Here is a 26,887-nt window from a genome sequence, read left to right as displayed (position 1 = left end):
GCAAACCCGTGTGCACAGCCCCCTCCACACATATACAACCCTCTCCTGTGCAGTCCTCTTCCCCACTATACACACCCCGTGTGCAAAGCCCCCGTCCCCACTATATACAGCACGTAGCATGTGTGCAACCACCTCGTGTGCAGTTCCCTTCCCCACGATATACACCAGCATGTGTATAACGCCCCTAATACGTGCGCGGCCCCTTCCCCACTCTATGGAGTCTGTGTGCAACCCCCCTTGTGCACAGTCCGCTCCACCAGAGGATACGCAACCCGCCAGTGCGCGCAGCCCCCTTCCGCACCATATCAACCCGCCCCATGTGTGCAAACCCCGACCTGCCCAACCCTTTCCCCACTATTGGTAGCCTATTGTTTGTGCAGCCCACCCACTTCCCCAGATATGCACAACCTCCCAGGCGCGCCGCCCCCTTCCCAAAGCAACCTCCCGTCCTACCACACCCGCCCCTCATGTAACGCCAGGCCCCGCCCCCACGCGCGCAACCCGCTCTCCCTCAGGTACTCGAGCGCACGCGCACACTCCCGCGCGCCGTCAGACAGATGTTACAACGGGCCCCGCCCGCGCGCGCGCGAACCTCGCCGCGTCTCTTTCTCCTGGCGGCGCATGCGCTAGGGTTCACCCCGCTTGTGAGGTCACAAACTCTGTTTGTCACGTAAAAGAGACAAGTCGATGCCCCGCCCAGACTGAGTAGGGCGCACGCGCAGTCTCGCTCCCGGAAGTGTCCCGTTCCCAGGGAGCAGGAAGCGAGCGAACAAACGGGCGGGCGGCGCAGGCAGGGAGTCGGACGCTGACCCTGGCCCTGCCATGTCGGCCTACGACACCAATCCGTTCGCCGACCCGGTAGACGTGAATCCCTTCCAGGTGGGAGAGCGCGTCCGAGCCCCGCGGCTCCCCGTCCCCTGCCCCACCGCCAGGACGTGGCGCTGAGCGAGGGGCCGCCTGCCAATGGTGGGGCCGCTGTGACCCGCGCCGCCCAATCAGGGGCGAGAGGGCGGGACTGATGGGGGCATAGGGGAGGCCCGATCCTGTGGGGCTGTGCCAGCTCCGGGGGAGTCCCAGGTCTGCGACGCGTATCGGGGGAGGCGGGACCCAGCAACAAGTCGGGGAGGTTCAACGCTGCTCTGCCCTGCCCTGCCCCCCTCCCCACCCCAGTACCTGCCCCATCAACTCTCCGTTCCTCCCACTCCCCCCTCGGGGTCCCTGGCCCGTGCTCCACCCTCCCCTAGCGCCACAGCCTGCCTGGTGCCTGCCGCTTGTGCGCTCCCCTCTCGGCTCTGTACAGTCTGGGGGGCCTAGTTCACCCACCTCGCAGTGCCATGCACCTCACCCACCATGCACCTCAGAGCCCCCCTTTCTGCGGCCCTGACCCAGCAGGACACTGCTCCAAGTCGCAGCCCTGCTGGGTTAGGGCATGCTCAGTGCCTTGGGAGAAGTAGGCATTGGCTGGGACAGTGACGGGCTCCTGGTTTTGCCAGTGGTTCACAGGTGTAGCTCACACCTGTGAAGCTCCCATTGGCTTTTCTGGGTGTTGCAACCACATGCGCGAGGGCAGGCTTAGGCCTTAGTCTCATACACAAATATAGATGAGCAAAATGTAAACCACTGATCTAAATTAATCTGAGACCGCATTATTTGTATTACGACCCCTACTGAGAGGACAGGCTCCATTGTGCTCGCTGATATTCCATACACATAAGAGATGCTCTCTGTTCCAAAGAGCTTGCAATCTAAATAGACCAGACAAAGCGTGGGAGAACAGTAGTAGTATCACTCCTGTTTTATAGAGAGTTAAGCAGCTTGCCCAGGGTTATGCAGGAAGTCTGTGGGAACTCTGGGAACTGAACTCAGATCCAGTGTATTAACCACAAGATTGTCCTTCCTCTTTTACCTTCTTGAAGCTTATCTTGGGAAATAGTCTTTATTAAGAACAGACACTGTATTTCAAGTGCATCCATGTCCTGTGGCCCCTTTTAGGAAAGATCACTGTTCCTTTTGTATTTTAAGGGCTAGTGGTTCCCAATCTTTTTGAGCAGCTATTTCCACTTATTAGGTTAATATGTTGGCTGTACCAGCCAGTGCTGGCTGTCTCCCATTCAGTTACGCTGGCAGTCACCCACCATATTGTGAAAATATGGTTTGTAACTGGCCCAGCTCTGTCGTAGACACCTTGTGGCATGTTCTCCACTTACTGTAACCAGTTCTATGTTGGAGCGTACACAGCAGTGTGAGTGAGAGGAGAATCAGGCCCATTGAATGAGTGTGTGCAAGTGAATGGGAGTCGATCATGGGACAGTATTAGGATGTAGTCATCGAGGCTCATAGTGTACCAGCATTGCCTCGTCTACATGCATATTCTTGTGGTAAATGTGCATACCATGCTCTTGGTTCAAAGAGCGCACGCTTTCTTTCTGCAAAATTTATTCTGATGAGTGAATGAGACATTAAAATCTCTCTGGGTGTACATGACATGGTGTCAGTTACTGGGATGCAGTGGTACAGGAGAAAGCTTTAGCAACACTGGATTGCAAGTGTCAGGACAGAGTTGTAGGTGTGTTAAATATTCCTGTCAGATAGTTGCATTGCTGCACTGTGGCATAGCAGCTGTTGGTTGGTTCACATTCTGTGTTGACTTGTGCAATGTTATGTCCATATGCTCTAGGGGTCCTTCTCCTCTGGCAGTACTGCTCAGCATTCAGAGTTAAGTGTGTATTCTAACAGAGGTTTAGCCTTGGCAGCCTAAGAGAAAGGAATTCTTTCTGAGGTGCTCTGGAATCCTGCACACACTCTAGATGTTGCCTGGATTCTTTCTACGCTGAGTTGATGTCTGTGTGTGCTGCCTTGAAACCTGCATTTATTTACCTAGGGAGTTGGTGGAGGGTTCCAAAAACAGTCTGTTGACCCTGAGTAACATGGCTGTAGATGTGAAGATAAATGTTAACACTTCACATTTCAGAAATTTGTTTCTATAAAAAGTTCTTTACCTTTATTACATGACAGAAAAGTATCAGGGTATAACAGGAAGGTGCATCTTGGTGCATATCCTCTTATTTCATAGACAGCTTTTGTGATATTGCAATCTGGTGAGCCAGCAGTAATTAAAATCCTTAATAACAAGATTTTGAGTTCATTATAAACACAAGGGGTATAGAAAGCAGAAATAATCTTGTGCATACTCAAATGAAAACAGAAGTATTTGCTGGGGTGTGTTTGAGAACTAGAAGTGGCTCATGATTTTTTTAATCACCTTTATTGGGCACATTTAGTGGCTTGGAAATATGGATATTGTCAATTTGCATACGGGGGCGTGTAAATACTCTGTTGGTTTGTGCATCATCATGCTGCCACAGAATCATTGACCAAACCGGGCTGTGCTTGAGTTTAGCTCATTGTTCAAACAATAAGATCAGATTGCCATCCTAGAGTCACCTGCCTCTAGATTCTGTCTTCTAATTTTTTTCAATAATCCATGTAAAGCAGGTGACAGAGGAAGTCAGAGGTGTGTATTTGCGCTGGGTGTATGCCAAAGGAATGCTTTCCATTCCTGCTGAATAACTTCAGTTTCTTATATTCCTTCTCTCCATGCAGTCAAAGATAGCTTCAATTGTCTGTCTGTTTTTCCAATGGGGTTCTTATTCATCCACTGTGAGGCTCCTTTTTTGGGGGCGGGAAGGGGCGGTTCTGTCTTATGTGACTAGTATAATATGAACTTTTCTGGACATGCTGTGTCTAATGTAGTGAGCAAGCTGGGGGAAAAGATTCTGATCACTTGTCCAAGGGCAGCTGAAGCTTCAAATTTGGTTGTCTGGCAAGAAAATGGGCTCATCCTAATTTTAAGTCTGTGGTATCATTAAGTAAATTAAAACAAAATATTGTAGTGTGACTGTAGCAAAGAATTAAGTCACTTTCTTCTAACACTGAACAAAGAGCTTTATTGGAATCAGAAAAATAGCAGCATCACTTAAGCTTGTCTGTAGCTTCTGACTACAACTTTCCCTGGCCCTCATCCAATCTGATTTCCTGTTACAGATTAAAAGAAAGGGTACAGATATCTCCTACAGGAACAACTGTGTTGTTTAATGACATTTCTTTGCATTCTGCATGTTCTGTTTTGGACTGTGGGGTCAGGGTTTCTCATTCATGTTCTCTGTTTTCTAAAGCGAGTGATTCTCACTTGGGTTTATGTTCAATTTTGTGTTGCTTTAATATAGATGAAAATGCCACTGCCACCAGCAGTCTGATGGACTCAGAAGAGAGCCTATGTAATCTGTTTCAGTTTCAAGTAAAAACTCTAATGGCTAAATAACTCTATACACATTAGAGAGACAAGGTGGGTGAGGTAATAAATTTTATTGCATCAGCTTCTGTTGGTGGAAGAGACAAGGTTTGGAGCTACCCGGAGTTCTTACACAGAGCGCAGACCTGAAGAAGAGCTCTTTGTAGCTTGGAAGCTTGTCTCTTTCATCAATAGAAGTTGGTCCAGTGGAAGTTATTACCCTCATCCACCTTATCTATCTAATATCCTGGGGCCAACACTGCTACCACAACACTGCAAATAGCTATAGACGTTGTCCATTTGATTGAAATCTAGATCATGGTTATGCAGAATAGCGCTAATCCAGTTTGGCATTTTAACAATTCACATATTGTGTTAATGGGCCAATTCTTTATCATACTTTTAATCCTTTAGACAGTATGTGGATTCAAATAATTGAAACCAGATATATGATGGTGGTGGTTGACTGATAGCAGCTTTGGACACGTAGTCCTGAATTTTCTGCAGCTTTGCCCCTGAAGCCCCAGCAGTGTATTTACTCTTTGGGTTTGTCATGCCAAAGGGTACCTTTTGGGCCTCAGTCAGGTTCAGGACTGTCTATTGCTCTGGTTCTCGCACAGCAAACCCTCAAACAACAAGGTATCTTTTCCTTGATAAGTAGGAGATTTAATTCATAATACTGATAAGGTCAATCATGAAATGCACTGTACACTCATAGATGTGCTTGATTTGATCTCCTGAAAATCTGACTCTCATTCTGTGGTACATTCCACAAAATGACAGCCAAATGACTTTTTGTTAATTTCCCCAGCAACCCAGTATACATGGCAGATCGCTCCAGAGTAGCGCATGTTTGCCTCAAAGGTGTAGATAAGAGCTTGAATCTCCAGCATCCTTTGGGACATAAATAACATTTTAAATTATAGTCAAAATAAATTCAAATTTCTTAAGAGGGTGGGATAATCTTTTGAAATACAGAATAGCAAGTGCAAAATTGTGACTGATGCCATGGTCAATAACAGCATGGGGAGGATTTTGACTTTACTTAAGCTTACGCACTGTCTACATGAACACCTCTACATTCAAGCCAGCCAGTTGAGATGTGAACTCTTCTGCCTTCATCTCCGCAACTCCTAAAGCTGTCTTATTACCTTTGTGATTCTATCAGCTGACCCAGATTCCAGGTCTTACCAGAAGAGAGTACAAGTTTTCCATCCTGCACAAACCTGATGTACTCCAATTCTTGCTCAGCCACAGAAGTTTTTGGCTCTATCAGCTAGCACAGTAATAAAACTAGCTTTTTGTATGTATTTGTGATGCTTGCCTTTAAAAGAAACACACGGTCTTTGCAACTGAGTCTCTAAAAGTTTTTTAGTCTGTGTTAGTAAAGTTTGGTCCAAGATCAAGGCCATTTGGGGCTTGCAAACTGCAGCATGAAGTAAAGAACTAAAATCCTTTTTATTGACTGTATATGGGAAGCTAAACAAGGTAGTAAATCTTTGAGTCTCCTCATGGCATCTCACAGAGCAATCTAGCAATATGCGTCTTGTGAACAAAGTAACACTTTTTGCTTCCATGCATTTCACGTGAGCAGCATGTGGGGAATGAAAAGATCTTACTCTCGCTTCAAAGGACTGACATTATCAAATTCTTCTTGTACTTTCTAGGAACTACCAAGCATTTCATCTTTCGGATTTGAAACCTAGGGATAGCTTACAATGACTTCTAGAAAGCGTTTCCTAAATTAGCAGCTCCCAAACTTTGATTCACATACCACCTTAAAAAGTTGTCAGGTGAATTGACAGAATATCAGACTCAGAAACCACAGTTTGGGAACCCCTGGTATAAATATCTCATACTTTTAACAGGTTTTAACAACGCTCCACTGTGCCATGTGCTTTAGGAAGTGAGAGAAAGAGATTTAAGTGTAGCCACCTTGGTTCTGTTAGAAACAGAGCAAAAGTTAGGCTAACTATAACCCTAATAACGCAAGACTTGCAAAGGCAGGACTGGGAAAAGCGTATGGAAAATTGCTAAGCTGTCTGACCTTGTTTTTAGACAAAATAGAATGTATTTGTAGCAGAAAATCATTAATAATAAGAAGATATCAGGAAGGAAAACGTATGAACAAAGTGCAATTGCTATTCGTCAATGCCTGTAACGAAAACTACAAATATCTGTGATAAACCGCTTGTTGTTCGGAGACTTGTCTAAGGCCAGGGTAACTCCTGCCTTGCAGTCTCCCCCTGCAATTGCTTGAAATAAAAATTGTCTGATTTATTGCATCCAAACAGAGAGAGAGGATTTGTTTTCTTCCACAGTAGCTACCATGTTCTAACTAACATGTTTTCAAAGTCTAGTGTAGACAAGGCATACTGCCTTCAAGGTGTGCAAAACTGGTCAAGTTAAAGTGTGAGGGGAGCTAATGCATCCTCATGTCACACCTAAATTCTAGCCTAGACAAGAATCCATGTCTCTGATAGGAAAAGGACAGTGCTCTTGCAGGGTTTAAGAGGGTTATTGAGTTTTGTGTGATATGGGAAGGAGGAAGTGTCTGGAAAGGAAAGACATGTCAGAAAGACAAGTCAGAAAACTCTTTTTCCTTCTCCAGGTAGAAGCTGACCAGATTCTTGTTAGCTTCACTTTGCTACTTGGGAAAGCCATGAACAGATGCAGAGAGGGTAGGACTACCTGTCCATGCACTCAGGAAGACAGCACTGTCAGAGTTCACATGTGGAAGGTTTTCTTAGGATTACAAAGGAATAGGAATTGAAACTTTGATTTAAAAAAAGGCTAAATTCTTAAGAAATTGATGGCTTAGGCTCCTTCCTTCCCCCAACCGCTCCATCTCCCAGGCCATTTGTGGTTAAATCCAATGAAGGTGTATTGTCTGCACACTTGGTTAAACTGGTGCTCTTCTTCCACATGTGCTTCACCCTATGGATGAAGTGGTTGAGTAGAACATGCACCCTTTGTTCTGAGAATCCCCTGCCTGCAGAATTGCTCATATATATAGATTCCCTGGAATGTTTCTGGAACCCTATTCTGCCTGGTGAATTCAATTCAGCATCTAAGAACCTGTACCTGTTTCTGAGATTTCATCCTGGAGTGATTCATAAACTTGTGTAACCAGTTAGGCAGGGAGTGTCTAATCTCTAGATGTGTCTAAAGTTACCCATTAAACGGAGCTTTTTTTATATACACTTGATCAGAAAGCTGTACTGGAAGGCAAGAGACCTGCCTACAGTATGTTTGAGACAAGTCAATTGGCTTTCCCAGGGTTTACAGCTCTGAAGTCATGGAGCTTAATCAACAGGAAACTTGGCTGACCTTTACATATCTGATTTTGCTCTTCCTCCTCCCCTGCCCAGCCTAGCCATTACTTTTTGCCCCATTAACAACAAAAATAAAATGGCTTGTGCTGATAGATACATTGGTTGCTGGAGAGGAGAAAGCACCTTGCTTAAGCAGAACTCCAAAGGTAAAATTACATGGCTGTTCAGTTTGTGAGCAAGGCTTCTACAGAGAAGCAACTGTACATAATTTTATCTTTGGGAGAAAGGATGCTTGAGGGTCAGCAGCAGTCAGTGTCTGGGCTGTTAAAGGGAGAACCTTTAGCAAGACACAGCTTTGCTGTGTATACCTGCTTTCATAGAAACTGCATCACACGAGACTTGGGTTAAATAATGTTCAACAGAGGGAAGAAGAAAGTTGTCTTCAGAAGAGAGAGAGGTTTTGCATAGCAGTATGATTATGGGAAGGGACCAAAAGGAGACTGGCACTGAGTGGAGGAAGGAGAAACTGATACTCCGGCTGAAATCTGGGTTTAAATTTACAAGTATGATAGTGTGATCAGTTAACCTGAAACCATAGGCTCACTCTTCATAGCTTTTTTGCCTTGTCAGAATGGCTGCTTTGGGAGATAGTTCGGTACTCCAGAAGAGGGCTGCATGAAGCAGTTTGTGGTATCAGATGTCTGTCACCTAGCACACCTTTCTACCTGAAAATTGGTTCAGCTGCTCTCTGTTGCACTTGATTGAGACTCTGTCATCCTGAGGACACTGGAGCCTTATGCAAAGGCAGACTGCAGCATCATCTCAGCATGGACTACCAGTTTCTTCAGCTTTTACAAAAGGCTTCAGGGTAGCTGTTGTCTAGTGAGTAAAGTTCAGGGATGAGAGGAAATCTGGGTCCTAGTTGCAACTGTGCTGCAGACTGATCTCTGGTAAATTAATCTCTCGGCCTCAATTTCACTAAGTGTTTACGACGTGGTATTGCTTTCAGAAGCTCTGATCAGTCACTGGTTTTGTTTAGCTTGACAAATATAAGGAACATGTGGAGCAGGTTGTCTAGAGGCTGTCTCTTTTTTTCCCTTTAACTCCTACCTTTGTCTTAAGTCCCTTTCCCTGTTCTCTTTCAGGATCCCTCAGTGACACAGCTGACACATGCTAACCAAGGCAGCTTGGATGAATTCAATCCCTTCTCTGAGAACTCCCGGCTGGTATGTGGCTCATGTGATTGCACCAAATATCTACATACCTGTTGTTGTATCAGGAAACTGGGTCCTCTGATAGAGGGGACTATAAGATGAATGAGGCATTCACAGATCTGTCCCTACTGGACAGTGACTGTGTTACATACATGCACAATACACTTCTCATGAGACTCCCAAGAGCAGAGCACTGATGAGCTCCCTGCAGGAATTCTCACGGCCAACGCAATCCCAAAGTGGGAAGCAGAACAAGTCTCATGCCAAGGGATATAATTAGGGCCCTACCAAATTCACAGTCCATTTGGGTCAATTTCATGGTCATAGGATTTTTAAAATCGTAAATTTCACAGTTTCAGATATTTAAGTCTGAAACTTCACGGTGTTGTACCTGTGGGGGTCCTGACCCAAAAGGGGGCCATAGAGGACGTTGCAAGACTATTGTAGGGGTTGCGGTATTTCCACCCTTCCTTCTGCACTGCTGCTGGCGGCAGCTCTGCCTTCAGAGCTGGGCTCCTAGCCAGCAGCCTCAGAGCTACCTATAGCTGGGGGAAATTCTCAGAGATAGGTCTGACCTGGCCCAGGGAGCGACCCCTATAGGGGAAGAGGAAGTCCCATCCCTCCCCAGCCTGGCTGGGACTAGCATCCGGAGACCGGAGCATGGTAAGAGCCCCCAGCCCTGCCCCTTCCCTACACTAGCCAGATTTCACAGGGGAGATCAGATTTCACAGTCCATGATTCAGAAACATAAAATAAAGATGCTTATGCAGGATGGTGCCTGGTGTTCCTGGGACTCCAGACCTGCCTTCCAATTTGGCACACACCTACTTGAAGGCACTTGGTGTTCAGCGATTCCCAGAGCTAATTGGAGCAGAGTGTGTAATGCTCATTTGCTGTGTCACTCTTCGTCTAGACAAATGGAGCTCAGACAGTTCCAGCGACGCAGCCTGCTGGCCCTTCGCAACCCGCTGTCCTACAGCCATCTGTGGAACCCACTCCACAGGTAGTATATCCAGCCTCCACCTTTCTGCTGAATGTCTGTAGAGCTCATACCTTGGCTTCCGCTAAGCAAAACTATTGGAATACAAACGAGCCTCTATCGTCTTACAGGCTATCAACAAGACTTTTCTATAGGGATTGGATTAATTTGGGTGGGGTATGGGAGGCTGCAGCTGACCAGCTCTGCCCTCATTTGTATTTATTACTTTGATTGGCATTGCAATGGGGAATATTTAATAGCCTTGCAAATAATTCTGAGAAGTAGACCATGTAAAGCCCCCATGTCTTTCCCTCTGCTACTGAAACTAACTCTGTTTTTTGTCCCATTCTGCTTGGCCTTCTCGCACAGTGCCACCCATAACTTGTTAACGGTGTTAGCTTAGTTTCAGGAAGTGAGTGTGAGTGTGGACACAGTGCAGTTGTGTGTTGCAGCTGCTGCTTAGACAGGCCACCAAGTACCAGCCGCCAAGGTTCATCTCAGCGAGCAAGAATTCAGAGAGACAGAGGCTGCTAGGAGAAGATTTCAGTTCTCAGAATAGCAACAAGGTAAAAGAGATCCAGGGGAAGGTAGGCAAAGTACAGAGAAGAGAGAGGGCTTCACTGCCTTTTTCTTGGACCTCCAAAATCTCCTATCTCAGGTTGGGAGGTTGCCTCTCTTTAGACTCGCCATACTCCATAAACCCCAGGAGTCCACTGTCTACTCTTCATTGTAAGGACCTCTTAGCTTTGCCTTTACACCTCACCGCCAGAGCAGACTTGGGCTCCTGGCTCTTGAAACAAATTGGTGCTAATTTGGAAAGGATCCAAAATGGGTAATGAGAGAGACTCTTGGGGAGAGGGAGTTCTTATCTTGTTTGTTTTGTTTAAATTATCTTAGTGCTGGTGAAAGGTCCCAGATTAGCAGCTCTGAAGCCCTCTAGTTATCCATGGGAGGTGGGGGGGTAGCAGCAGTGCAAGTTTTCCCCACCAATGCGTCCTTTTAAGGGGGAGACTGTCTTCATGGTTCATTCAGCCTTTGACCTCTCTGCTGAGTCAACTGGGGAAGGGGGTCATGGTGTAGGTGATTGTCTCCCTTCAGTCCCTCGTTGAGCAACACATTTCAGAGACCACAGAATGGATTTCATGGGAAAGTGATTTGGTCATAGCTGGCCTGGGCTGAGTTTAAATGCAAAACCTAGGGCTGAAAGCCTCTAGGAGACCCAGGAAGAAAGCATAACAGCTAAACTAGAGCAGCAAAAGGATATTGGTCCAGAAGCACAAGCTTCTGGGCATGCTGAGATTCTCAATAGTTAATGTGAGGACAGCAAAAAGTAATGGGCTTAAACAAACAGGAAAAGTGGATGAAGTAGCTCAAAAGACTCTCTCAAGAATGAGGTTTACTGGACAGTAGAATAACTTGCCAGAGAAACTGTGGAGTCATGGATCCACAGGATCTGTTCTGTGCCGAGCCTTTAAACCGGCTGTTGGAGGAGCCCCTTTAGCATGGCAGAACCCCAAAGGATCCCACTCCTTCCTTGAGGCTTGGCCATGCAGCCTCACTATCTCCTAGACTGAGTGTATGGGCTCCAACCCTCCTGTTTCACACCATGAGCTCTTCCCAGTGAGTCCAACTGAAGTAGACTGTGTAGAGACTTGTCCTGTCTTCAGGGACTAATGAACCCAAGCCAGTATTTGCGGTGACAGCCAAGCAGCATTTTCGGAACAGAGTAGGATATTTTAGTCGGCTGGAACATGGCACTGGAAGTCCCTATGTTAGCATAGGGAAATGAAGGTTAAAGCATAAACCATTCTGGCCAAACCAGCATGATTCACAGCCAAGCTGTAGTGAGCTCCATTGCAGGCTCTCTATCTCTTCCTGACCTCCATAGTCAGTCCCAGGAGAGCAGCCAGAACCAGAGGCCCACGCTGTATTCCTTGCTGGTCACCCCCCACCCCAGTCTTTGTTCTTCAGGCAGGGCCATGCATGAGTCATGGAGCTTGAACTGTCTCTCTGGACCCCTTGTTAATCTGAATCGGTTTCAAACAGTTCCTTGCCCACTCCATTCATTCCTCCCAGACAGCGAGGTGCCACATATACCGGTGTCTCTATGCAGTTCCAGCAGCATGGTTAACCCTTTTGCCCCCACTGGGTAGCAATGCAAAGTATAGAGGGAAACTGAGGCACACACCGGCTTCATAAAAATATTCCAGAAGATTCCCACTCCGTCAGAGTCACCCTCACGGAAGAGATGGGCAACGAGAAGGGAGCTGCTGGTGGATTCTGTAGAAATCTATTACTAACATTCTTACCACGATGCAGGCAGAAAGTTGAAGGAGGTCTCAGACCCAACCATGAATGTTCTGCTTCTGAGATGTCCTCAGCCTTCTGAATGTTGCTGGAACACTCATTAGTGTGTGCGCATCCCCCACTTCCCTTAGGAAGGGACCCTCTCCCCACTGAATGGCTCTTTGGTTCTGATTGCTTTTTGGTGACTCTCCATGCAGGCTGTAGTCTCAGCAGCCCAGGATGGACTCCTTTACCAACAGGAGGAGCTGGAGAGGAAAGCAGCAGAGTTGGAGAGGAAGGAGCGAGAGTTGCAGAGTAATGCAGCAAACTTTAACTGTGAGTCGTGTTTCTTTCCCTGTCTAAGAACCCATACTGTGCATCACACCTGTCTAAGCCCAAGTGTACAAGAGTTCCCCTGGCCTGTGCATTCTGAAGGGTGTCGGACCCCATTATATTGTGCTGGGGCTGAGTTTGCATGAGAAATGTCTAAGTGCCACAGCAATGGAAACTTACACACACCGTTTTAATGCAATTCTGAGGCATCCCACAAGGGGGAGAGTGATAAAAGCTAAAGGCTGGGATTCAGGAGACCAGCTGTATGTAACCTTGATCCAATTGGACTTTGTGCTTCATTTTTCCTATAATGGTGTGTGTGTGTGTGTGTGTCAGGGTAGGGGGACTGCTACCTAGCTCAGTCCCATACTCAATCCGTTAGACCATGTGACACCTCTTACCCATTTGTCTCATGCACATGCTGATGTTCTCAGGCACTCACCTGTAAGTGGCTGTTTTATTATAGGTGGAGTTTGTGGTACCATCCGCAGTTACGGTTGCCTGCATTATAAGATCCTGTTTTCAGTTGCTTATAACTTTGCCAGACTTTTACTGTTCAGGCTAAAATTGTCCGTGCTGTGTGTGTGCCTAAGGCTAACTTTTTTTGGAAAATTTTAGCTAAAATGATTCAGTGATTTCTGAGAATGAGGTTCAGGAAAAATTCCTCGTTTTATCCATGTTAAAATATTCTTTCAACCGTCTTGTTGTTATGGAGCTCTGTTGCTCCACGCTTTGGCAGCATAGTTGCCCTGGTGTCAGTCCCCATAAAATTCACTAAAATTTGGCCAATTTTGAGCCTCTGAAAAGGCTGTTGGCACATGTTCAGTAGACCCTTGTTAGTTTGGCAGCAAAATTCTCAGAAGAGTCTGTCTGTACTGAGCATACTGCAGCCCAGAGAAAGAAGGCACAGGGAAAGAAGGGTCTATAACCACTAGACTTCACATCCAGGAGCCCTGAGTTTCTGTTCCTCTGCTGTCAGCAAAGAACTGCAGAACTCACTGGCAAAGCATCTGTCTCATTCCCTTCTAGTAGCTGGTCCACACAGAGGATAACAGCCTGCTACTACTTCCAGTTACACTGTTAGCTCAAGTGTTAGTGGTCCGTTCTGCAGATCTAAAGGTTTGAAGCCTGCTGATGACTCAAGCTGGTGGTCAGTATGGTTCCGCATAATGGGATTTTTGTCAGTGTTTTTAAAAATTAGGAGATTGTAGCCTTAATCTTTTAACAATTTTTTAAATGCCAAGTCAAGCATTCAGGTTAGGAAATGCCAGAATTAGGTTGCCCGTGTCACTGTAATTCAGCCCCCTTGTGAATACACACTGATAGTCTTTAATTACATGATCACGTACTATTTCTTCCACAGAACCTTTGCCCCTTTCACTGTATAGGATGGATGGTGCCCTGGGAATGCAGCAGGATTGTGTGTAATGAAGGAGATAGTTGTCTGGGACACTCGCCTTATTTGTTGTAGAAGTTGGAATATGTGTAATCAATGAGAGAGGCAGGGTGGGCGAGGTAATATCTTTTATTGGGCTAACTTCTGTTGAAAGACAAGCTTTTGAGCTACAGAGCTGTCTCTCTTACCAACAGAAGTTGGTCAAGTAAAAGATATTATCTCACCCCCCCCTTCTCTCTCATATCCTGTGACCAACTGACTACAACTACACTGTGTACATGTAGTGAATGAAGCAGAGAATTGCAGAAGAAGAGAGAGAGTCTTATTGATAAGGAAATACAATCCATTTCTCCACAGTGGTATTCTAGCCCTGCCTCTGCCACAGATTTCCTGTGTGATGCTTGTCAAGTCACTTAAAACAAGCTTTTCACAGTTGCCCGCTAATTGTGTGTTCCTCAACTTTCTGGATGCACAACATAAGACACTTGGAGCCAGATTTACAGAAGTGCTGAGCACTCACAACTGCAACTGAAACCAGCTAGAATTGTGCTTTGGACACACTGTAGAGCTGGGTGAAACTTTTGTGGTGCAGTAAATTCCTTGAAAAATGCATTTTGGGGGGCACCGAAACTATTTGCAAATTGGGTGAATAGTGTTAGCCAAAAAAAAAAAATCCTGAAGAAGAAACCTGGAACTATCAACATGGTTCATTTTGAAACGCTGTTTTGAATTGACATTTTAAAATCAAAACAGTTTTTTTTCCCGCATGTCAAGAAAAAACAAAAAATTGAGTTTTGGTTAGAAACTAAATGGTGTTTTGTTTTTTTTTTTAATTTTGTTCGGCCACAGAACCAAAATATCAATTATTTCCTTGGCTCTAATATAAAGTGATATCTAATGCTAAGTAGGGCTGTCGATTAATTGCAGTTAACTCACGCGATTAACTCAAAGTAATTGCGATTAAAAAAATTTATCGCAATTAATCAGTGTTAAACAATAGAATACTAACTGAAATTTATTAAATATTTTTGGATGTTTTTCTACATTTTCAAATATATTTTCTTACAATACAGAATACAAAGTGTACAGTGCTCACTTTATATTATTTTTGATTACAAATTTGCACTGTAAAAATAAGAAATATTTTTCAATTCACCTCATACAAGTACTGTAGTGTAATCTCTTTATTGTGAAAGTATAACTTTCAAATGTAGATTTTTTTTTTGTTACATAACTGTACTCAAAAATAAAACAATGTAAAACTTTAGAGCCTACAAGGCCACTCAGCCCTACTTCTTCTTCAGCCAGTTACAAGACAAACAAGTTTGTTTACATTTATGGGAGATAAGGCTGCCTGCTTCTTATTTACAATGCACCTGAAAGTGAGAACAGGCATTTGCATGGCACTTTTTTAGCCAGCGTTGCAAGGTATTTACGTGCCAAATATGCTAAATATTCGTATGCCCCTTCATGCTTCGGCCACCATTCCAGAGGACATGCTTCCATGCTGATGCTGATCATTAAAAAAAATAATGCATTAATTAAATTTGTGACTGAACTCCTTGGGGGAGAATTGTATGTCTCCTGCTCTGTTTTACCTGCATTCTGCCATATATTTCATGTTACATCAGTCTCAGATGATGCACAGCACTTGTTCATTTTAAGAACGCTGTCACTGCAGATTTGACAAAATGCAAAGAAGGTACCAATGTGAGATTTCTAAGGATAGCTACAGCACTCGACTAGAGGTTTAAGAATCTGAATTGCTTTCCAAAATCTGAGCATGGTGAGGTGTGGAGCATGCTTTCAGATGTCTTAAAAGACCAACGCTCCAATGTGGAAACTACAGAAGCTGAACCACCAAAAAAGATGATCAGCCTTCTGCTGGTGGCATCTGACTCAGATGATGAAAATGAACATGTGTCGGTCCACACTGCTTTGGATCGTTACCAAGGAGACCCTGTCATCAGCATGGTCGCGCATATTCTGGAAAGATGGTTGAAGCATGAAGAGACACGTGAATGTTTAGCGCATCTGGCACATAAATATCTTGCAATGCCGGCTACAACAGTGCCATGCGAACACCTCTTCTCACTTTCAGGTGACATTGTAAACAAGATGTGGGCAGCATTATCTCTTGCAGATTGTAACCAAACTTCTTTGTCTGAGTGATTGGCTGAAGTAGGGCTGAGTGGACTTGTAGGTTCTAAAGTTTTACATTGTTTTATTTTTGAATGCAGTTATTTTTTGTACATAATTCTACATTTGTAAGTTCAACTTTCATGATAGAGATTGCACTACAGTACGTGTATTAGATGAATTGAAACATACTATTTCTTTTGTTTTTTACAGTGCAAATATTTGTAATTAAAAATAAATATAAAGTGAGCACTGTATCCTTTGTATTCTGTGTTGTAATTGATATCGATGTATTTGAAAATGTAGAAAACATCCAAAAATATTTAAATTATATTCTGTTATTGTTTAACAGCATGATTAATCTTTTTAATCGCATGACAGCCCTAATGCTAAGTACTCTGGGAAATCAGGCCCTAGGTGTCTCACATTAGGCACCTTAAATTATTAGACATTTTTGACAACTTTGGCCTTAATCTCTCTTCCGCATTTTCCTAACTGTAAAATGGAAATAATGCCATGACCTTTTCTCACAGGGATGTTGTGCAGATAAATTAATGTGACAGCCACACATTGAATGAGGACAATTCAAAGTAATATTGAATACCCATTCACTGAATGAGGCAGGGGAACAAATAGTATGATCATGTAATTAAAGACTATTGTAACACACAAGAAGACCAAATTAAGGTTGCACAAGTAACCTTAATTCTGACGTTTCCTAACTCGGATGTTTGACTTTGCAGCCTTAATGTTCTTTTATTGGAATTTTTGTAATGTAATTTGATATAGTCTCATCTGAGTACCTTTCAGTAGCACACTAAGCAAAGTGGGTGACACCTGTCATGCGTGGCTAAGGACGAGAATTGTGTGTAGTGTATCGTAGTGTTTAGATTCTGGTAGGGTTTTTTGTGTGTGTACTCACTGCTATGTGTGTTAAAGAAGGCAGTTCCAAGAAGTGCGCTCCGCACTTGGAGCGGAAGATGATGAGGTTTGTGATGGTCCTTTGTCCCTGCGGGGGTTTGTTCCACAGTCCTGGCCTAACCCCCAAGATATCAGAGGCCTCTAAAACAACACCTGACCTATTTCACTGGTGTCAGGTTCCTAGCAGTGTTTATCCATCCATGAGTGAAGCTCCTGATGCAGGTTCACTTCTAAGGCTCAGACTATTCAAATCAAATTTCTTGCCATGGTCTGGTTGCTGCATCATCTTCAAGAGTACAGTCTTAATATATACTGACTACTAGTCTGCTTGCTTGTGAATTATCGTGCTTTAGGGAGTCTGTCGAACCAGGGTAATCTCTTGAGGGATCTCTCCTTGTTTCCTTTTATAGCGAGACAGAACAATTGGCCACCCTTTCCCAAGAGGTGTCCAATCAAGCCATGTTTCTATCAGGACTTCTCTGCAGACATCCCAGCCGATCACCAGCGTACATGCAAGATGCTGTATTACTTGTGGATGCGTGAGTAACCACCTATAACTGGCACAATTGGGGAAACAGTGTTGAGCTAGAAGGACAATTTTGAATGGTTCTTTCTCAGGAGGCTTTCTATCAAATGCTGACTTTTCCATAGCAACTATTGATGCTGAAGTCATCTGTAGGTGACCTTAGTAGCTGTAAAATCCTGGTCCTCCGCTTTTTAAAGACAGATCTAAAAAAAGACTCTAGTTAAATGCCTAGTTATTGGGCTCGATGCAGGTATTTCTAGATGAAATGCTGTGGCCTGTGTTATGTAGGACTACGTAATCATAATGGTCCCTTCTGGACTACGAAATCTATGAATCTGAAAGGATGGTGGATGTGTTTAACTATAATGCATCAGGGAACCCAAACTCTGCTCCCCTCTTGATATTTAACAGCCTGTCTACAACATCCCACACGATTACTACTTTAGGTGGGAAATAATCACAGCCCCAGCAGGCAGTTAAGAAGAATTAAGCCTTTAGGCTGGAGAGATAAGGAGCAGTATCAGATGGGACCCTTACAGTAAGATCCACCTTTCCTTGCAGACAGCCCTTGATAGGGAAGGGAAATGCTGAAACTATGGCTCACATGCTATCTAGTTTCTATAGACAATGTTGTGCATTGTGGTCCATGAGAGGGCAGTGATGCTTTGGTACTTTGTGGGTTTTCCGAGAGATTACTCATCTGTTTCCTTTCTTCTCTCATCCTGAACAGTTCATTCAGTTACCCTGCTTCTAAACCTGCTTGCCTGCCTGGCATGGTTCACCATCCACTCCTACAGAGGAGTAGACTTTGGTCTCTCAATCCTGTGGTTTGTTTTGTTCACCCCTTGTGCTTTCCTCTGTTGGTATCGACCCATCTACAAGGCTTTCAGGCAAGTACAGTTTTTCAGTTTAACAGGGATATGGCCATTACTGGGAGGAAGTGCTGTTTAATCTGATCATAATGTGTATGCCTGGGGGATTTTCCAAGTCTTCAGTACATTAGATAGACCAAAACCTCCCTTACAGACTGAATGTTGGGGGTGTGTGCTGCAGGTGTGGAAGAGAGATTGATCTTCTTGTGCTCACTGTGATGAGCTTAAACTGGATAATGTTAACGGTCCCTTCTCACGTTAAAATCTACAACCTATTGAGATGGATGTAGTGAAAGATCATCTGACTGCGGCTAAATGTGCCACATTAGACAGTAGAAACCTAAACTAACTCGGAAATGCCTGTCAATGAGACATTAACACATATCCAGTGTCCAAACCCCAGCTAATTATTTGGTCCTAGTTACTATTCATGGTCAGAAAATTCTTGACAGTAGTAGCCCAGTAAAGCAGACGGGTTGTATGTGGGTTTTACCATCATACATACCATATGGAATGAGTGAGTGCATATTGCAGCCCCTGTGTTTAATTCTCTTGCTGCATGGCTTCCTCTTGGTGCCACAATCCCTACCTTTCATGCAATCGTCAGCTGGAGGGAGGGTTCATTGTGATTGTTGCCCATTTATTTATGAAATGCTTTTTTGTGATTTGTATCGTGCGTCTGTCCTGGGGATTCCTGGATTTCACTCGCCCCGTCTCTCACCTTGCAGGTCTGACAGCTCCTTCAGCTTCTTTGTTTTCTTCTTGATCTTTTTCTGCCAAATTGCAATCTACATCATCCAGGCAGTTGGCATTCCTGGCTGGGGAGACAGGTAAGCATGACTTACAGTGTGTGCAATGCAGCCCTGAACTGGCACCTTCTCAACAGGACTGCAATTGTCTGAAGAGTTTCTGTTCTTTGCTTTTTGTTCTTAAAGCTGTCTGTTCTCTTCCATTTCTCTCTTCGTGCATGGCTTCTGCAGAGTTCAGCTGGGTGCCTTTCTCTGCCACGCTTCCTATTTTAGTCAAGTCAAAGGCATGTATTTCCTCTGCTGATATTGCCTGACAGTTCCCAATCACTCCTTACTGTGCTGTCTCCTGCTCTTTATTTCTAAATGTCTTTCTACGCCTATGTGGTGCCACGGCTTCAATGGAAATCTTGTCTGGCTACTCTAAAAACCCATGTAGCCTGCTTTGGTGGAGGTGATGTTCTATAGATCAGTATGTGCTAATAATCTAAAGACTGGGTACCAGAATCCATCTGTCAGCAGTTCTGATCCCCTGTAAAACAAGAGCAGAGCTTTCTTAGTGTGCCGCTGCAAATTAAACTGAGACAGAAGTGGGGTGGTTTTTTCCAGCTCCACCCCCCACCCTCCCCCACTGTTAACATTATGCATGTGAAGAATAGTGAAAAGGTCAGAGCTGGGAGCTTAGTTGTGGGGGCACCTTCAGGTAACAACTGCAGTGAAATCGCAACCTATTTTTGCCCACAGCCTGGAGAATGGCTCCTGGGCAAAGTCTTCCATCCCTTTCCTGGTTCTTTGACCCTATCACTGCCTTTTGAGTCACAGTCGGAACTCCATTTTTAGTCTGACTTGGGCAAGCACTCTGGTTCCCAAGAACCCACTGATCTGTAGAGAGAGCCTCTCCCAAACAGACAGTATTTTCATCAGTGGCTAAATAATGTGATTTGTGGTTAATGCTACTTGAACACAGTGTAAAATACACAGCTAATGAGACACGTCAAATATTTCCTTCTCGCCAATTGCTTCTCAGTCTCCTTTGGCAAAAGATGATCCAGTTTATTTAGCAGTTGAAATTAAATGCCCTTTTCTAACGGTGAGAGGAGGACCTTTGTCCAAATAGATAATTCTGGATTCTAGCTAGGTGTCTTAGTAGTCCTAATCCTTTGCACTTTATCAGGGATATGGCCATAAGGAACTCCAGGGATTAATCTCAGGAACTGGCATCTACTAAGGAGCTTTTTATCCAGCTCTTACACTGTGCTCCTTCATTCTATTTTCTTTGTTTCTTCCACTCCTCACAAATATTTCCCCAGCCTTGCAAGACTCTCATGAAAATACTGGCCAGGCTAGAAATCTACTTGCTTGTTCTTTCTCATGATAAACTAGCGAGTAGAATTTTACAAGAATACTTTATCCATAAAGGTGTTTATGAAGGTCCCAAGTGCTTTGATTCATGCATGGCAGCAGAGCCTGACTAGTGTGGGGCCTATAACCATATGCGGAGGATATCTGAGGCAGGCAGGGTTAGCATAATACTCTGTGCAGGCGTCAGACAGACTGCTTCTGAAAATGAGTGGGTCAGAATTGCTACAAACAAGTGCCCCAGCTGCATTCTGGGCCTCAAGTCCCACAATGTTAACTCCTTTGGAGTTGGATTTTGTACCTTTCTGTGACCGTGGCCCAGTGATTCTCCTCCTTTCCCAAGTCCACTGTGCTTTTGGCCATTCTTCTCCAGCTAGCAACCATTTGTGTGTGCGCGTTTCACATTGGGTTTACTTTTAGGGTATGTCTACACAGCAGTGTAAACCCAGGCTCAAGCCGAACCTCCCCCCCTCCCCCCCCCCCAGCCCCCTCCCCGGCATCCACACACCAATTGTGCAAATTTAGGGTTTGGACCTAGGCTCCCAGGACCCTGCAGGGCTGGAGGGTCCGAGCCCATGTTAAGCTGGGACCTAGGGTCCAGGCCCTATTGCTTTCCTGTGCACGCACAGCCCCATCTTGACTTGGGTCCCAGAAGTCCTCCAGACATATCCCAGAGTTCCTGGCGGCAGAGGAGTAGCAGTGCAGGCAGCCAGCACAGCGGCCGGAAGCACCATTACTTCCTGGCTGATTGTGCTCCCTGATCCTGCTATGGCTCCTCGCTGGTGCACGGAGATTGCCAGGAGCAGGGAGCAAAGCTGACCAGTGGGTGGCAGCTCCCAGTTGCCAGGATGTTGGGGGTCATCCCCCCCAGCCATGCTGAGTCAGAAGCTCTGCCGCTTCCCTCCATGCCAGTAGCTGCTTGGTCCCACTGCACCCCCTGTCCGTGGCTCCCAGGTCCTCCCTGCTGCTGTGTGCGCAGGGGCGCCTGCACTTTGAGGGCAGTGAGTGGGAGCCAGCCCCCAAACTTCCCCCCAGGGAGCCCTTATCCCTGCCTCCTGGGGCACAGCGGGGGCAGGGATAAGGGATCCCCAGGGCTGCTGGAGTACATTGCACCCCAAGCCCTAGGGAGGCACTTCACTGCTCTGCAGCCAGCAGTAGCCAGGCGGGGGGGAGGGGCATGTTTTTCCTCTGACATAAACTGTAGGTTTCAAACTTCAAAACAAATAAAAAACCAACCAACCAAAGACACCGTCATTGAACAGCCCATTTTAAAATTTAAGAATTGCAAAGTTTCAGTTTAATAGTTTGTCAGCCCTGGAGCCTGATGTCCTAATTCTCCTCAGAACAGGGACACCTGGGGATTTTCCCACTACTGTGACCGCCTAGAGCTGGAGAGCCCACTTCTCAGATTCGATGGCCGTTCAGTATGAAGCCTTCTCACACTACAGCCATTCTGTTGAGAGGCGCTTATTATGTAGCTGATGAACTTGTGCTCCTCATGGGCAGTTGAGTCCCATCAATAGCAACACCACAATTAGGAAACAGGGTGGGCAGTAGAGTTTTCCCACAGTGCACCACCTTCCTAGGGCTAGAATGTCGACATGGGGGTGGGGGCTAGGCACTGTGGGATAGGGTTACTTTGACTCTTGTCCATGCACTGCAGTGTGAATGCCAGAGCCCTAGGTTTGAGCACAGGTCTGAAAATCCTTAACCTAGGGTGAAAATGCAGTGTAGACACTGAAGCCCAGGGTTCCCTGACACGGGTCAGCTGACTTGAGTCCCACTAGGCTTACATTGCTGTGTAGACAAACCCAGACTGCACTGTGAGAAGGGAACTGTACAAGGGAATGGGAAGGCACCTCAGTGGTCCTTTTCAAAGCTAGTCTAGCATCTAGAATGGGTAACTTCCTGCAAGAGACTGAATTCAGTAAGGAATTTTTCCTGTGGTCTGATATTCCTGCAGCAGCTCCACTTGGCTGCATGTCCTCTCTGGTCCCTCAGTCCTCTTGTCATCAAATAACCCGAGTAACCTAGTGCTCTCCGAGAGTCTTGTCTGTTCTCTTGTCCCTGTGTATACCTGGTACTCTTCATGTGATGAGCCCTCTTTCTTACAGTGGTTGGATTGCAGCTCTGGGCGAGACAAGCACAAACTTGGCTGTGTCCATAATCATGATGGTGGTGGCTACATTCTTCACGCTGTGTGCTGTCCTCTCACTCTTCCTCCTAAAGAAGGTAAGTTACTGAAAGACAAGAGCAGCTCCAACTTAGATCCTGCATCCTAGGGGCAGCTCACCACCAGTAGCAAAGGATTTCCAGGTATTGAATCATAGTCTCTTCTAGAGTTTTTTGTGGTTAGTAACCAGCTTAGTTTCGAAGGAAGGATGAAAGTAGCAAGTTTGTCAAGAGCTTTTGGAAGGCATGTTTTCCTGTTCCTCCTCCTGGATTTGTAAAAGTCCCTCACAAGAAGCTGTGATGGAAACATAAGTAATCATGTGGGTGAGAAACTAGCTAAGAGACTGACAACAAAGTAGGAGGAATATGTTGTCTGTTTTCTATATGGCAAAAGGTTACCACAAGGCCAGCATTTAATATCTAGAAAAGCAGGGGAGAGCAGTGAAGTGGCAAGATTGGCAGATGCCATTTAGGTTAATTGAGACTAGAACAGATTGTCAGGAAGTTCAAAGGGACCCAGACACAGTAGGAGACTGGGCAGTATGAGGACAGATGAAATTCAACATTGACAAAGGCAGGGAAATGAAACTGGCAGGCATCGCATGAACTGGTCTTAGACATTACAATTAATCTAGAACCCAGCAACCACTTGAGAAGTCTTGGGCTTCATTGGGGATGGGTCACTGAAGGCCTGTGCTCAGTGTGTAATGGCAGTCAAAAAAGCAAACTATGCCCTGATGCATAAAGCATAGGAAAGAAAAGAACATTGGCAGGATCCTGCCACCCTGTGAATGAGATAGATGGTACAGCCTGGCCTGCAGTGCTGTGCTTGGCTCTGTACAGCAGGGGTGGGTGGTGGAAAAGATTACAGCTATGCGCAAGAGACTTCCATACCAAGAGTCAGTGAAAAGATAGCGACTGGTTAGTCTAAAGAGAGGATGTGGTAGAGGTAGACAAAATAACAAATGGGCTAGAGAACAGAAATCTCATCTCTCTCTGATCACACTTTTATCCAGTGCATAATTGACCTGTTCACTGTCCCAAGATCTCAGGCCAAGGGCTAAGCAGAATTTCAGAAAAGATCAAACACTTACATGGATCATGAGAAAGGATAAAATATATAAGGGCTGTGAGTCTTCCTGGTTCAGGGAATGCGCCACTTGTTAGCTTCTTCCTAGCCCATCAGTTATGGGCACATTATTCCATAATTATCCATCAAGAAGCTTCTTGGACCTTCCCCTGAAGCATCTGGTCCTGACCAGTTTTGGAGATGGGACACTGGGCTGACCTGGGAAAGTAATTCTTACATTCCTCTGCCAAATACTTCAAAACCATCACCACCACATGGTGCCCATTTAATCTATGCCATGGTCTGCCCCCTGCAGCCATGAGCCAGTTCCCTCCCTCTACAGCCTGCTGTCCGGGAAACACATCTACCTCCTGTTGTCCCAGTTTTGCTCCAAACACGCCCCACCTGCCTTCCTCCTGCAGTATCTGGATGAATGTTTGCCAGATATCAAAGGCAACTGATTTGATACCTGGGGAATCTTGGAGGTGGAGGGCTGGGGCGTGAGTGAATTCCATAGTCGCTGCCTCCTTGAGTCCTAAATGACTCCTGGGATGATGTCCGCCTCTGTGCCATCAAGTACCATCATACCCAGGTCTCTTGTGTGACCCACAATGTTTAGGGGTCAGGAGGTCCCTGGTTATTCATCCTCTGCTGAGTTGAGTGCTCTAATTTGTAATGAGTGATGATCTCCTCCTCCTGAATCTTCCACAGCTGGTACTGGATGTGATTTGGCTGCCAGCCTCTCTTTTTGCTCGTGGCATCCCTTCATGCCTGCAAGGCTAGCTAGTGATGGAACTAGAGGGAGAGGGATTTGCTAGCTTCCTGTGTGCTGTCCTGAGGTTCTGTCAGCGGCCGGAAGTCCCGTAGAGAGGTGGTGCTGGGGCAAAAGGGAGAGTCCTTTTGGCTGACAGATTCTCTCTCCTTTCTCAGGTGCACTCTCTGTATCGCCGGACAGGAGCCAGTTTCCAAAGGGCCCAGGAAGAGTTCTCCCAAGGCATCCTCACCAACAGGAACTTCCAGAACGCAGCTGCCGGGGCTGCCTCTTCAGCTGCGCAGGGCGCTTTCCGGGGAAACTAGCCCTTCCCACGGGCACCTCCACCGTGCCCCCTTCCCCTTCCTTTTCCATCACAACCTGATCTTAAGATGCACTTTCCACGGGCACCATGCTAACTCCACGACGCCGGCTGCTGAGATGAGAAGAGGTCTCTGTAGCATCAGCTCGTCTGCATTTCTGGCGACTAGTTCTTCTTTCCTTGCTTTGGGGTGGGGGGATAGGGAAATATTCTCTTAAATCAAATATAGCTCTCCTTATCCAGGACAGGTTCGACATTTCTTTTACTACCTCTCCTGCTTGCCCGTGCTCCAGTGATAGAGAGAGGAATCTCGTCACTTTTTAGCAACTCTTCCATTGGGCTTTGCTCTGAAGGATTTATTTTGTAACTTACATGCTGTGGGTGTTAATAATAAGGGAGAAAGCTGCCCTTTGTTTGAAACCTCTTAGTGCCTGGCTCCCATGGGGTCTGGTTAACGTGTGGCATAAAGAGTGCTGTTGGGGAACTGTTCTTTGCCATCCCATCATGATGCAAATCTCCCTCCCGCTTCTGTTTTTTCTCACCTTGGGGGAGGGTCCTACCCAAGGTTGTATTATGGAATCTTATTCCTGTAGCCCCCAGGAGATGTATGGAGGGTTAATTAATGGAGTGCAGCCTTCACCATAGCCTTAAATCTTGTGGGGGTGGGGATAATCTCTGTACCTCACCAGCCACTGTAGCAGCATTTGAGAGACCAGCGGCTTCATGGGGGACTCTGCGGGGTTGGGTATGTGTCCCATGGGATTTAGGACGTGGTGCAGTGAATTGAGCCAGCAAACCTTTTTTGAGAGGAAGTGATCTAGACTTTATACAGCTTGCTCAGCCCCTTGTGAGTGTGGTGCCAGGTTCAGAACACTACATATGCCTGCAGCTGGCCCTTCCTCTTCCCTGCCCAGCTTGTTCTCCACATTTGAGAGGATCGTCCCATGGCGCTTTATGATTCCAGGGGAAATTCGTACGTTTCTCAAGAGAGAGAAGTCTTGGTTGCAGCATATTCCTTTTTGAAAGCAGTGTCTGTGCAAAACCCTCTCGGGGCTGTTGCTGGAAGCACTTGCCATCTTTTCTGGACTGCATGCCTCTGTGTTTGACCTTGAGCAACTGGTTAGTTCTTGAGGTGCACTCCTGAGAGCTCTTGAGATGGGGGAGTGGAATCTGCTCTCTTTAGATTTGTGATTTCTGCAATGAAAAAAATACCTGCCCGTCACCAGCTGCTTTCTGTCTCCCCACCCCTTGATGGGTGTTGAATTTTTAGTATCCTGGTCTTACAAGCCCCTTTTCTAAAGTGTGGGGGAGATTCACTTCTCCACCAGCAGGCTGAAAAGGGATTAGGAGAGGGGAAAGCAGGAGTGCTCCTATGCACTGAAGAAATCCAGGAATGCTGGGAAAGAGGGGGTAAAAGCCCTGAAAATAATGGTGTGATCATTTGCAAATTGCTTATAATTGATGACAGCATCTGTGTGGCTGTGCGATGCGGAAACTCCTCCCCAGACTCAGCCTTGATGCCTCTCTCTTCAGAGGCTACGGAAACTCTTCAGGGCTTGCTGAGTGCATCTGGAAGCTCCTGGTCTGAAGTGTGTTCAAAGTAATTATTCAGCCTGTCTAGAAAGAAGAAAAAGGCCAGCCTCCAGGACCCTGAGCTGTTTGCTCCTTGCTGTTGCTATCATTGGCGTCCGTGCCACCCAGTCTGTTGAGAATTTTGCTCTTTCTGCAGAGGGATTGAGTGGAGTTGGGGCGGGGGGAGTCTACTGTGGAATTGGGACCCTTGGGGGTTTGCTTACATCCATATTTGATCTGGTTAACTAATCAAAACATAGTTAATTAATCCCTATCAGATTAGGGCCCAGGCCATTTGGTTTGTGGGCTCTGAGGAAGATGAAGGGCAGGGGAAAAATTGGGAGGAGCAAAGTGCTTCATGTGAACAAAGGAGCGGTTAGTTTCCATGGTGTGTGTTATATGGAAATAGTGACTGGGTCATCATTAACCACCCCCCTTCCAGGGTAATGGTAAACCAGGTCTGTTCGAGCTGATCCAGTGCACCTGGTGAGGTTTCCTCTAGCCTCTCACTTGTTTGAATGTACATGATGATGAAAAAATTAGACTTTAAAATCCCCCCCTTTCTGATGTATTTCCCTCTCTAATCTTTTCATGTAAAAATGTATATGTCAAGTCACACTTTTGTGCTTAAATAAAAAACAAAATAAACCTAACCCCCAACCTT

General features: G+C 45.7%; 1 protein-coding gene across 2 annotated transcripts; it reads left to right on the top strand.

Moving 5' to 3' along the window:
• The first annotated feature begins 748 nt into the window (after positions 1 to 748).
• SCAMP2 (secretory carrier membrane protein 2) lies at positions 749 to 26,887 on the top strand. 2 transcript variants are annotated; one of them, XM_077828338.1, is made up of 10 exons: positions 749 to 879; positions 8,712 to 8,792; positions 9,694 to 9,783; positions 10,212 to 10,355; positions 12,264 to 12,381; positions 17,245 to 17,373; positions 18,091 to 18,243; positions 18,954 to 19,062; positions 22,452 to 22,569; positions 24,509 to 26,887. In XM_077828338.1, the coding sequence occupies exons 1-10, from the start codon at positions 823 to 825 to the stop codon at positions 24,653 to 24,655; spliced, it is 1,146 nt and encodes a 381-aa protein (XP_077684464.1). In that variant the 5' UTR covers positions 749 to 822; the 3' UTR covers positions 24,656 to 26,887. The 2 variants fall into 2 exon arrangements, with proteins under 2 accessions (XP_077684464.1, XP_077684463.1); XM_077828337.1 differs by lacking the exon at positions 10,212 to 10,355.

Source organism: Eretmochelys imbricata, chromosome 10, assembly GCF_965152235.1.
Source record: "Eretmochelys imbricata isolate rEreImb1 chromosome 10, rEreImb1.hap1, whole genome shotgun sequence".
NCBI classification, from domain to species: Eukaryota; Metazoa; Chordata; order Testudines; family Cheloniidae; genus Eretmochelys; species Eretmochelys imbricata.
This window is presented reverse-complemented; position numbering and strand designations above follow the sequence as displayed.